Source organism: Pongo abelii, chromosome 6 (assembly GCF_028885655.2).
Source record: "Pongo abelii isolate AG06213 chromosome 6, NHGRI_mPonAbe1-v2.0_pri, whole genome shotgun sequence".
Taxonomy (NCBI): Eukaryota; Metazoa; Chordata; class Mammalia; order Primates; family Hominidae; genus Pongo; species Pongo abelii.
In genome coordinates this window covers 83992836-84005731 of record NC_071991.2, presented here as the reverse complement: position 1 = coordinate 84005731, position 12896 = coordinate 83992836, and the positions used below count along the sequence as shown (strand labels likewise).

Below are 12896 nucleotides of genomic sequence, written 5' to 3'. Positions count from 1 at the left end.
TGAGCTATGAACTGGAGTTTAGCATCTCTGCCTCGTAGTAGGTAATTACTGTCAGCAACTAAAGTGGTGTTGAGAGAGATGGCCTGGCGGCCATGATACTTTGCAGGCTTGTATTATATCGGGGATTTACCACTGCCTGAGGGCTGGTCCTCAGCATTTTAGATCTACGAGGTTCATTTTGTCCACTGACTCAGGGTTATTCTGACCCATGGAGAAGAGACTACCATATAAACCAAAATGCCACTTATTAGTTGATAATGAGAGAGATTCCTTTCACTTGTTGCGAAGGCTTCATGTCCATTATCAGGAGCAAAGAGAAGTGGATAATCTTTGGATATTTTATAGTGAAGCCTGATTAAACATTCTTGTCCTGTTCATGCACCGTTTAGTCAACAGATTTTTTAAGCCAGGCACAATGGCTCACATCTGTAATCCTAGCACTTTGGGAGACCGAGGCAGGTGGATCACTTGAGGTCTGGAGTTCAAGACCATCCTGTCCAACATGGTGAAACCCAATCTCTACTAAAAATACAAAAATTAGTCCGGCATGGTGGTGTGCACCTGTAATCCCAGCTACTCAGGAGGCTGAGGCAGGAGAATCGCTTGAACCTAGGAGGCGGAGGTTGCATTGAGCCGAATTGCCCCACTGCACTCTAGCCTGGATGCCAGAGCAAGACTCCATCTAAAAAAAAAAAAAAAAATGCCTTTATAGATTGTGTTTGTTCCCTAGATTCATTGTACTAGCCATTGCTCTTCATACCCACTCATTTCCCCTATTCTCCTGATATGTATGGGTGTGTATATGTGTTTGTCTTCCATAAATAGATTCATACCATTACCCTGCAGCACCTTTAGATGTGACAAAACAATTGGAATTTGCTTTATTTTCTTGCTTCTGGCAGCTAGAAATATTTATATTTCTGTTATGAATGGCTTGCTATTGTCCACCTACCTGCATTTCTTTATACATTTCTTTAGAACTTAAGGTTAAGGTCCATGGGAGAAACTTGGAAGAGATGAGGCTAGAAAGGTAGGTGTTGCCAGATTGTGAGTGTTATTGCCAAATTGTTTGAATTTATCCTCCTAATAGAATAAGCCATAAAGTGTGTTATTTTAGTAGAGAAGTGGCAGTATCAGAAAAGTTATTTTTATCAAGATAACTGATGAGTATGAAGGGTGAATTGAAGAAAAGATAGACTAAAGGTAGGACAGTGAATTTTTAGTTTGAGTCGGAGGGTAAATTATGCCATTAGTGAAACAGGAAACTCAGATAAGCAAGTAACTTTCCGGGGAAAATAATGAGTTTTGGTGTGGACATTCTGAACTTGAAGTACTTACAGAACATATGTGTGGAGATGTCCAGTGGAATTTTAAAAGTGTTCATCTGAAACTCAGAAAAGATGCTAAGAAACTTAGGAATAAATTGTTAATTTTAAATGTTATCTTCATTATTTAATTAACGTTTATTGAGTGCTGTTTTATGTTAGAATACAGAAATAAATGCCCTCTATGCTCTTGAAGTTTATGTTTTAGAGAGGCAACTGTATACAAAACTAAGGAAAAATGTGTTATGAATGTGAGAGAACATTGTTCATGTATGTGTTAACTTTTAGGGGAGGGGAAGGACAAAGAAAGAGGAGGCCAGTTATCTATGGGAGAGGGTTAGGAAACACTTTATAAAAGAATTGATGCTCAAGCTGCATGTTGAAAGCTGATAGATGTCCTTCACATGAACCAGAATAGGAAAGACATTCCAGGCATAGAGTGAAGTGGCAAGGTGAAGTAGCATGGCATATTCAAGGACTGCAAATAATTCATACAATCAGTTTAGTGGTGCATTGAGAGATGAGACTGTGCAGACAGGAGTCCAAATCAAGCATTGGGCACAAAGAGGTGGTTATGCACAATGCTAGGAAATCCTAGACACTGAAAAGGGGTTTTAAGTAGGAGAGTGATGAATGAAGATGCTTACTTACAAAGATCACTCAGGCAGAAGTATGGATGATAAAATGGAGATTATTGAGAAACTAGGTAAGAATGTTAGTTCTGAGACAACTTCAGAATGACCAGGTGAGAGGAGATGAAGGCTTAAGATGGGTAATTCAGGTGGGAGGGGGCATATACAGGAGAGTTACAAGATATATTAAATCATCTTTTTTTTTTTTTTTTTTTTTTGAGACAGAGTCTCGCTCTGTCACCCAGGCTAGAGTGCAGTGGTGTGATCTCGGCTCACTGCAAGCTCCGCCTCCTGGGTTCACGCTATTCTCCTGCCTCAGCCTCCCAAGTGGCTGGGACTACAGGCACCTGCCACCATGCCCGGCTAATTTTTTGTATTTTTAGTAGAGACGGGGTTTCACCGTGTTAGCCAGGATGGTCTTGATCTGACCTCGTGATCCGCCTGCCTCGGCCTCCCAAAGTGCTGGGGTTACAGATTAAATAATCTTAAGTAGTAAATCCTGTGTGCCTGCTAGTTGCCTAAAAGATTTAATGCACCAAGAAGTAATTAGTCTAGCATGTTATTCAATTCTTGAGTTGAAAATGCCCAGCAATGTTTGAAATATAAAGCAAGTATTTTTCTTTTATTTTCCCCCAAATCCCCACCCCAGCCTCCGAGGTGAGTTAGCATCTCCACAGCTGTCTAGATCCTGGGTCCTGGGAGCTCGAGATGAATACTCATCTCCTTGTGTGCACTAAGCGATACACTGGCCCTCTCAAAGTGCTACTATCCTGTGGTATCAAATGGCTTTGTACATCACTTTCCCAGTCTTTTATCCCCAAATTTGATCTATTACCCTGAAAGAACTGTTCATCTTTAAAGGTTCCAACTGTAAGAACAGATCACTTACTAGGTGACTGCTGATCATTCACTTAAGCAGTCTCAAACTGTGGGTATGATCTTTTAGGTTTATATAGTCCTTCTCTGGTAGAACAAATCTCAGGTATCTTCAGTCTTTTGTCTCCTATCATGTTTTCAAACATTCTTCCATCTTTCCAAATCAAAACCCCCTTTGGGGTTTCTTCCCACAATTCTTCAAGTTCATTATAATCTTCTGTTTTGCCTGTGGTCTAATTAGAGTAATACATTTCCCTACTTGCCCTTAATTCACAAATTACCCCGATTTTACAGAGGGAGATACCAAGGCCAAGAGAAACAAAAATGCCCTGCCACACAGCATATCCATCTCACGTCTGGTATCAGAATGCAGAAAAACTCTTTAAAGCAAGTATTTTTAAATAGATGGCTGTTTTTAGTTATCCCTTACCATATTAAAATTGGATGAATCATTCCATACCCACAGATAAGTTTTTGCTAGGGAAGGGGAAGAAGAATGGCCTGGCTAGTGAGAACAGATTATGGGTGAGACTGTGAAAAAACATCCTTCCTCATGATAATGATCCTGATACTAAGAGGAGGAAAGAAATAGAAAAGCTAGAAAATGGTATAGATGGTATATACATGGTTACTTCTAGGGAGATCCCAAAGGGGGTTTTGATTTGGAAAGATGGAAGAATGTTTGAAAACATGATAGGAGACAAAAGGCTGAAGACACCTGAGATTTGTTCTACCAGAGAAGGAACCAAGCCAAGGCTGCAGAGAAAGTCCCAGTTATTGTTAAGAAAAGCCTAGGAGTTTTCTCACTCTACTGATTTGTGTCCTCCACACTGAAAGATAGTGACCAGTAATGGCCACTTATGTTTATGAAATTTAGGGCGAGGATTAAAGTGAACAATAATTGGCCAACTATAATACTAAAGTAGAACCCCATCATTAAATATACAAAAATGATATTTCAAAAAGGAAAAGTATGATTAGGTACTATTTTAACTTTATGTATTTGGATCATAGCATTTTTACTTTGCATTTTATGCAAAAAAAAATGGCATAAGCATGTTTAACCAAACTTGTGTTTTCATGAAATAGTTTTCTTCTTTATGCCTAGTTTTCCGAAGTCTTTGAATTATGAGACTCAGGATGAGGAAATCTAATTAATGAGAAAAAAGTATTAGAAAATATGCTGAAATCAATTTGAGGAATTAATTTCATATAAAGATTTAAATAGTGTTTGTTAAGCACTGAAATTGCCTCTGTTGTGTCTAATTAGAGCAAGAAGCAGGAATGGTTGTATTTTTTATGAAATGATGGTTAATTTATAAATTTTTCAGACCAGTATTTTTCATGGGACATACTCAATAAACTGAGTTCAAATTGTATTATTTAAAAATTCAGTCTTTGACTAGGTGCAGTGGTAATCCCACTAGTGCCTGTAATCCCAACAGTTTGGGAGGCCGAGGCAAGAGGATCACTTGAGGCTCAGAGTTCAAGACAGGCCTGGGCAACACAGTGAGATCCCACCTCTCCAAAAAATAAAAAACTTAGCTGGGCATTGTGGCACATACCTGTAGTCCTAGCTACTTGGGAAGCTGAGGTAGGAGGATCTCTTCAGCCCAGAAGTTGAAGGCTACAGTGAGCTATGATTACACCACTGCATTCCAGTCTAGATAATAGAGTGAATCTCTATTTCTAAAAAAATTAAAAATAAAAATTCAGTTTTTAAAAGCAACTGTTTTCACATGCATACATGTTGATTCTGTTAATAGATCTTCGATTTTCTGATACTCTAATACTTTATTATGAAGTTAATACGTTTTAGAAAGAGACCTAAGCACACTAGATTATTAAGAAAGAATAAGAGCTGTAACCAAGTAAAGAGAAGAGTTTGAAAGTCAGTAGAGGTGAAAAAATCTCACCAGATAGATTGAAGGGAGATACGGTGTTGTTGGTGTTAAGAACAGTATGTATAAGCTGGATGCAGTGACTCATGCCTGTAATCCCAGTACTTTGAGAGGACAACGCAGGCAGATCACTTCAGGTCAGGAGTTTGAGACCAGCCAAGTCAACATGGTGAAACCCCGTCTCTACTAAAAATACAAAAAAAAATTAGTCAGGTGTGGTGGCAGGCTCCTGTAGTCCCAACTACTTGGAAGGTTGAGGCACGAGAATCACTTGAACCCAGGAGGCAGAGGTTGCAGTGAGCTGAGATCATGCCATTGCACTCCAGCCTGGGTGACAGTGCGAGACTCCGTCTCAAAAAAAAAAAAAAAGTATGTATAAGGGACAGATGTATAGAATAAGCATGTTCAGAGAATAGGAAATAAAGGTATTGTTTCCAGCATGAGTTTTTATCATAGTAATAGTTGGTTATTCCCTGAACATGATTTACTTCATGCAGTTCACTAAAATGCAGTTAGGAGATCACATTCTCTCCAAGGGTGGAAGAAAAAACTGTTATGTTGCAGGCCACACTGCTGCTTTGTTTTAATGGCTTTGTGCTTTATTTATTATAACAATGGACAATAAGAGTCATAAGAATATGTTAGTGCCTCTGAGCTAACAATAATGTTGATGCTGAAGGAAGAAGAAAGGCCACTACTTTTAATAAAAATTAGATGTTTAAATGTGACGTCTACTTAAATGATTAGGTATTATAGCAATACCCTTTGTAAGTGGAATTGCCTCCACAGCTTGACCTTATTAGCCCTAAGTATACTAAGTTCCTTCTGAAACTCTGTCACCCACCAAATTATCTGAGAATTCTTTCCACCAACACCTTAATCAAACCATCTTCTACCAAGTGTGTTCAGAACTGGAGTAAAGTCTAATCAGTTCATTACCACTGTTTCTCTTTGCTGTGTGGAGTTAAAAACCGATGCTTTTACAGTCCAACAGTAGCTGCTGTTCTATTGTTAATATAAACTTAAGTAGGCAAGCACATGGGGTTCCTTGCAGCAAGATAGCTCCACTTCTGTGCTGCTACGCTCCATCAGAGGACTGCTTCTGGTGCTCAGCCCTTCCAATCCATACACAGAGCCACTTCCCAGGGGTCAGTGAGCCCAAACCTTTGTCCCCCTTCCTTCCCCAGGGGCTTATATCTAGGGGTTGGGTAACTTTTCTTTTTGAATTTCAAAATTCAAAGGGTCTGATTTCTCCCCTGCTTTGACAGTAGAGCCAACCATTTACTCCACCACCCTTCTGAAAGTGTCTGCGTGTAAACAAAGCTTTGATTAGATGGGCCAGTTTCAGAGATTCTAAGATGATTTTCTGGCATCTCTTTGAGTAAAGAAAATGTAGGCCTTCTCAGTGCACTTAGAGTTAAAAAAGAAAATAAAACCAACTTGATTGCTGACATTCTTGCAGGAAAAAATTTTTTAATCATGCATCTGGAACTCTCTAGCCCCTGACTCTGTCCATGGAGGGGAGAGGGAAGTTTATAAAATGTAAAATTTAGAATATTTAAAAACCATGGCATTCCTTAAGATTGCGGATCTCAAATTATAGTAAAATAAGTTGAGTTTAAGAAAATGAAGAGTGTAAGTTTGATTAGGGATGGAGGGTGAGAGGAGCTTGCCAGATGGGCCATATCATAATAGGCTTTATATTCTTTGCAAAAGCAATTGGATTTTATCTTGTAGTCAATGGGGAGCAAATTAAAAGATTTTAAGTGGTGTGTATTCTAAAAAGATCACTGTGGGATGGGTGGCTGGCAGGGGATGGGAGGATGAAGAAAAGTTGAGTAATGGGGGCCGGGCACGGTGGCTCACACCTGTAATCCCAGCACTTTGGGAGGCCGAGGCGGGTGGATCACGAGGTCAGGAGATCGAGACCATCCTGGCTAACACGGTGAAACCCCATCTCTACTAAAAATACAAAAAATTAGCCGGGCGTGGTGGTGGGTGCCTATAGTCCCAGCTACTCGGGAGGCTGAGGCAGGAGAATGGCATGAACCCGGGAGGTGGAGCTTGCAGTGAGCCGAGATCACGCCACTGCACTCCAGCCTGGGTGACAGAGTAAGACTCTGTCTCAAAAAAAAAAAAAAAAAGTTGGTTAATGGGGACAAACATAGAGTTAGATAAAGGACAATATTTCTTATATTTCAAAACAACTAGAAGGGAGAACTTGAAATGATACCAACACATAGAAATGATAATTAAGGTGATGGGTACTTCAGATGTCCTGACTTATTATACATTCTATGCACATTACAGTCACATCTACCTCATAAATATGTAAAATATTTTGTGTCAATAAAAGAAAAACATGGAGAGATTTTTAAAAAATCATGGTGCAAGCAGTGTAGTTGGAGGTGGGCCCTTGAAGGAACTGGGGAGATAAGTTGGTTTTCTATGCTTTTGTTGTCTAGGCAAGAGGTATGAAGGACCCTAGCTTAAAGCAATAAGAACTGGGAATGGAGAGGAACCAGATATGATAGAGAAAGAGGGTGTAATAAATGAGATGCTTAGTTTTAGATATGTCATATTGAATTAATTTTAAGCTTATCCAGAATAATCATGGATAAAAAAGATGTTGATATTTTTTGCTTTTTACTATGGTAAAGAGTTTCTGATAATTATGTTTGCATCTGGCCTGTTAAGTAAATTATTTTCTAAAGTAACTGTTCTTTCTGTAATTTTCGTTGATACAATAGTTATTTTAAATGGAGTAATATGTTGCTTTTTTTTTTTTAAACTTTTTTTGTGTATGTTGTTTTTGATCCCAGTTTATTTGGGCACAAGTTTATGGAGAGAAATCGCCCTTAAACCAGGTTTCATGAATAGAAACCTGGTTTCTATTCTTTTGGAATAGAGTTGCTTATCTTAGGCTATTCAAAACGAAGCAGTTTAAAAATGTTGCCACAGACCCTAATCAGAAAATAAATGTTTTATTAAAATTGAGAGACAGCCTGCAAAGAAAAGTGTGGAGAGTTTTTTTTCCCCCAGAAGTTGTACACTAAATCATGTATTTTTGTGTTTGTGCTTAATATCCCAAAGTTGTGGGAGTTAGTGAAGCCTACGAGGATGCCGCCAATTGTCTCTGGTTATTAACTAACTCCAAGCCTTGTGCCAACTGTAAGTCTCCAATACAGAAGAATGAAGGCTGCAATCACATGCAGTGTGCTAAGGTAAGAAGTTAAAGAGGATTTTGCATGCTTTGCATTTGGAATCTTAATTTAGTTTGATTGTCAATCCAAAGGATAAATTATTTGAGGGGGCCTGGTGCAGTGGCTCTTGCCTATAATCCCAGCACTTCAGGAGGTTGAGGCAGGAGGATCACTTGAGGCCAGGGGTTCAAGACCAGCCTGGGCAAAATACCAAAACCCCATCTCTACAGAAACAAAAACAAACAAAAAAAAGGTAAGTGTAAGAATCTGTGGTATTCAACCAGAAGATCAGAAATTCATGAATCCTTCCTTGCTAGTCATCTTCCCCAGTGAGTCTTGAGAGAGCTGTGTGCGTGTGTGTGTGTGTGTATGTGTATCAAATGATTAACAAAGTGCTGCCTTATATAGATCTCTTGCAAAGCTGGTTTTGGAGCATACGGCTTAGACTCAAGGCCCAAACTAGGCCCAAATCCAGTCCATATACTGTCTCCATACAGTTGGCTCTCTGTATCCATCGGTTTCATAATGTTGGGTTCTGCATTCATGGATTCAGCCAACCACGGATCAAAAATACTTAGGGAAAAAAATTGCATCTGTATCGAACATGTACAGATTTTTTTTTTGTAATTATTCCCTAAACAATGCAGTATAACAACTATTTACATAGCATATACATTGTAAGATACCATAAGTAATCTAGAGATTATGTAAAGTATACTAGAGGATGTGCATAGGTTAGTATGCAAATAATATACCATTTTTTATCGGGGACTTGATTATTCTCAGATTAGGAGGTCTTGGAACCAATCCTCCGTGGATACCAGGGAACACCTATATATAGATGTCTGTATAATGCAAGAACCCAAAGCAGTGGCCAGACTTTAGGTCTGCTAATAAAACCATCAATTAAATAAGTAACTATTATATTGAAAATGAAAATGCCAACAAAGATTCACTTGGCTGAAAAATACTTAATATAAATGATTAATGTTAGAGGTCAAAAAGGCTAGATAGAATAAATACCCTCTTTACTTACTTGTACAGGAAGAAAGAGCAGTGTGTTTAAAACAAATATGCTGGTATGTTATTAATAACATTTTATTAATCCCTACCTACCTACATTTAAGAACCTTTTTTTGGTTTAAAATTATAATGATATTCTGATTTTTTTGCTTTATCATTAGAAATGTCATCTATGTATAAAATGATTATTTAAAGTTATTGAGAGGAAAGTGTATTTTTTTTTCTAGTTTAGGACATGAAGGAAATTTAAATGGTTAAGATTCCAGTAAAATATAGTAATATCTTCTAGGTATTACTTGATTTTTAACTTTGAAGCTTAATGATTATTACTATACTTGCAAAAGAATGGCAGTTACAAAATAATTTTTATAAGTCTGTATTACTGTAAAATTAACATAAATGAATTAGCTTAGTGAGGCAGTAATAATTATTCTCTAAGAGGCAGAAAGAAAAACCTAGGGCAGTGTTGTGAGCAAAATGTTCAAAAGTGTTATTTATTGTTCAGCTAAGGATCCAGCCAAAATTATTTCATCTATTTGTGATCTTATCTCCAATGTCCATATCTTTTTTATTCTTCTTGGAAAATCTGATATAGACTACATAGATGTATAAAGAACTATCAAATGACAATAAAAATTTATAGTTGGCTGCTGAGACAGACTCCAATATTATCTTTATTTCCTGCATAACACCTACTGGTAGTAAATACTTGATAAATATGTATTGCGTTCATGAATGTTTTCATGAATTAATCTGGCTGCTAATATAAGGTAATCCAACTTAAACAGACTTTGCTTAAGCTTCTGTTGCAATGAAAAGAAACATTTACTTATAAGCTATGTAAATGTAGTAGTTGTATTTATTATACCATCTGAAGTGTTTGCATTGAACAATAAAAGCTGACAAGTAGCATTCTTACTATGACACAGAAGACTTATGTAAAAGTATCATATTACTGCAGCAAAATCATATACACTAGATTTTAAACGTGTAGGTGAAACAACATGGTCATGTGTAATTGAATCCATGCTCTGACATAATTGGTAAATCATAACATACCTTTACTAATACCTCAGCATTGATTATGTATGATTCAGTAGGCAGTTTTTACTTTTGAACTCAAATGTGTTTTTAAAGAATGAGAAATTTCTTCCCCTAAAAATAAGCTTGTTTATTTTAAAAACACTTTTTAAAATTTCCCTTTAGATAATTTAAATTGTGCATTCTTAAATATTTTAAATCACGTATAGTATCTGATTCTGCATAACTGTATGCTATAACGTTTTTTCCATTATAAAATGTAGAAGATTTAAATGCCATAATTACTAAGGTATATCTGTTCGTTATATATTCAAACTGCATACTAAAACTGTGGACTGTGCCATCTTTTTAAGTACTCATGGAGCACTCACAAAAAAGTTAACCATTGATTATAAAAGAAAAACCTCAATAACATTCCAAAAAATAGAAAATAGTATTTTTTGGAATGTTTTTTGGAGAATAGAAAATAATATTCTCCGATCATAAGGGAATAAAATAGAGATTAAGGCCAGGCTTGGTGGCTCATGCCTGTAATCCCAGCACTTTGGGAGGCTGAGGCTGGCAGATCACCTGAGGACAGGAGTTCGAGACCATCCTGGCCAACATAGTGAAACCTCATCTCTACTAAAAATAGAAAAAATTGTCTGGGTATGGTGACGGGCACCTGTAATCCCAGCTACTAGGGAGGCTAAGGTAGGAGTGTCACAAGAAAGAAAGAAATTAATAGTAAAGTTACAAGATGTCTTTTAGAAATTTTAAATAGCAACTCGAGTAAAAAAGGAAATAAAAATGGACTTTCAAGAATTTTAAAACAAGGGTAATGAAATACTACTTAACAGAACCTGAGGGCCATAGCTAAAGCAATGCTGAGAAATGTGCATCACCTTATTTAAACTAATACAGAATAAGGAATTAATTAAGGATATGACTCAAAAATTTAGAAAAAAAATAAACTTGAAGGAAACCAGGAGAAAGATTCTGGTTTTTTTAAGTCAGAAATCAGTGACTTTAAAACTGAAAACGTAACTAATAAATAAATCCAAAAAGTGATTTTGTTAACAAAAGATAAGATAAACCACTAAGCTAACATAATCAAGAAAAAAAAAATGAAGGTGAGGGAGTTCAAAGACATAATATGAAGAATAAGGGAGATACAGGCCTACCTCAGAGATATTGTGGTCCAGTTCCAGACCACTGCAGTGAAGGAGATGTCACAGTCAAGTAAATCACAATTTTTTTGTTTTCCACTGCATATAAAAGTTTAACTGTAAACTCACACTGTCTGTTAAGTGTAATAGCATAATGCATTTTTTAAAGTACATACCTTAGTTTAAAAATACTTTATTACTAAAAAATGCTAACTATTATCTGAACCTTCAGTGAGTCATAATCTACTTGCTGATGGAGAGCCTTGCCTCAGTGTTGATGCTGCTAACTGAACAGGGTGGTGGTTGCTGAAGGTTGAGTTGGCTGTGGCAGTTTCTTAAAATAAGACAACAATGAAGTTTGCTGCTTCTGTTGACTGCCTTTCACAATATATATCTGTATAGCATGTGATACTGTATTATAGAATTTGACCTCTGATAGAACTTTCAAAGTTAAAGTCAGTTCTCTCAAACCCTGTCACTGCTTTGTCAGCTGTTTATGTAATATTCTAGTCTTTGTTGTCATTTCAACAATGTTTACAGAGTCTTCACCAGGAGCCTATTCTATCTCAAGAGACCAGTTTCTTTGCTTATCCGTAAGAAACAACTTTTCCCCAATTCAAGTTTTATCATGAGATTATAGCAATTCAGTCACATCTTCAGGCTGCACTTCCAGTTCTTTTGCTATTTCTGCCACATCTGAGGTTATTTTTTCCACTGAAGTTTTGAACTCTTCAAAGTCATCCATGAGGATAGGAATCAACTTTTTCCAAACTCCTGTTCATGTTGATATTTTTACCTCCTCCCATGAATCACAAATGTTCTTAATTGCATTTAGAATGGTAAATCCTTTCCAAAAGATTTTCCATTTACTCTGCCTAGATCTGTCAGAGGAATCACTCTGTGGCAGCTTTAGCCTTACAAAATATATTTCTTAAATAATAAGACTCGAAAGTCAAAATGACTGCTTAATCCATAGACTGCAGAATGGATGTTGTGTTAGCAGACGTTAAAACAACATTCATTTCCTTGTACATCTCCATCAGAGCTCTTGGATGACCATGTGCATTGCCAATGAGCAGTAATATTTTAAAAGGAATCTTTTTTTCTGAGTAATAGCTCTCAACAGTGGGCTTACAATATTCAGTAAACCATGCCGTAAACAGATGTGCTGCCATCCAGGCTTCATTGTTCCATGTATAGAGCACAGGCAGAGTAGATTTAGCATAATTCTTAAAGGCCCTACGATTTTCAGAATGGTAAATGAGCATTGGCTTCAACTTAAAGTCACCGGCTGCATTATCCTGTAACAAGAGTCAGCCCATTCTTTGAAGCTTTGGAGCCAGACATTGACTTTTCTCTAGCTATGAAAATCCTAGATGGCACTGTCTCCTACTAGAAAGCTGTTTCATCTACATTGGAAATCTGTTGTTTAATGTAGCCACTTTCATCAATGATCTTAGCTAGATCTTCTGGATAATTTGCCACAGCTTCTATATCAGCACTTTCTGCTTTACCTTGCCCTTTTTTTTTTTTTTTTTTTTTTTTTTTTTTTTTTATTGAGACAAAGTCTCGCTCTTGTCCCCCAGGCTGGTGTGCAATGGCGGATCTCGGCTCACTGCAACCTCTGCCTCCCAGGTTCAAGCGATTCTCCTGTCTCGGTCCCCCGAGTAGCTAGGATTACAGGCGCCTGCTACCACGCCCGGCTAATTTTTGTATTTTTAGTGGAGAAGGGGTTTCACCATGTTTG

General features: G+C 37.2%; 1 protein-coding gene across 8 annotated transcripts in view; it reads left to right on the top strand.

The window, feature by feature from the left end:
• The window catches only part of ANKIB1 (ankyrin repeat and IBR domain containing 1), a 158352-nt gene that overhangs the window by 119749 nt on the left and 25707 nt on the right, over positions 1-12896 (top strand). For all 8 annotated transcript variants that reach the window (XM_063725743.1, XM_054559496.1, XM_063725742.1 and 5 more), the window contains one exon: positions 7828-7958. In XM_063725743.1, the coding sequence (XP_063581813.1) occupies positions 7828-7958 (131 nt within the window). The remainder of the gene's footprint in view (positions 1-7827; positions 7959-12896) is intronic.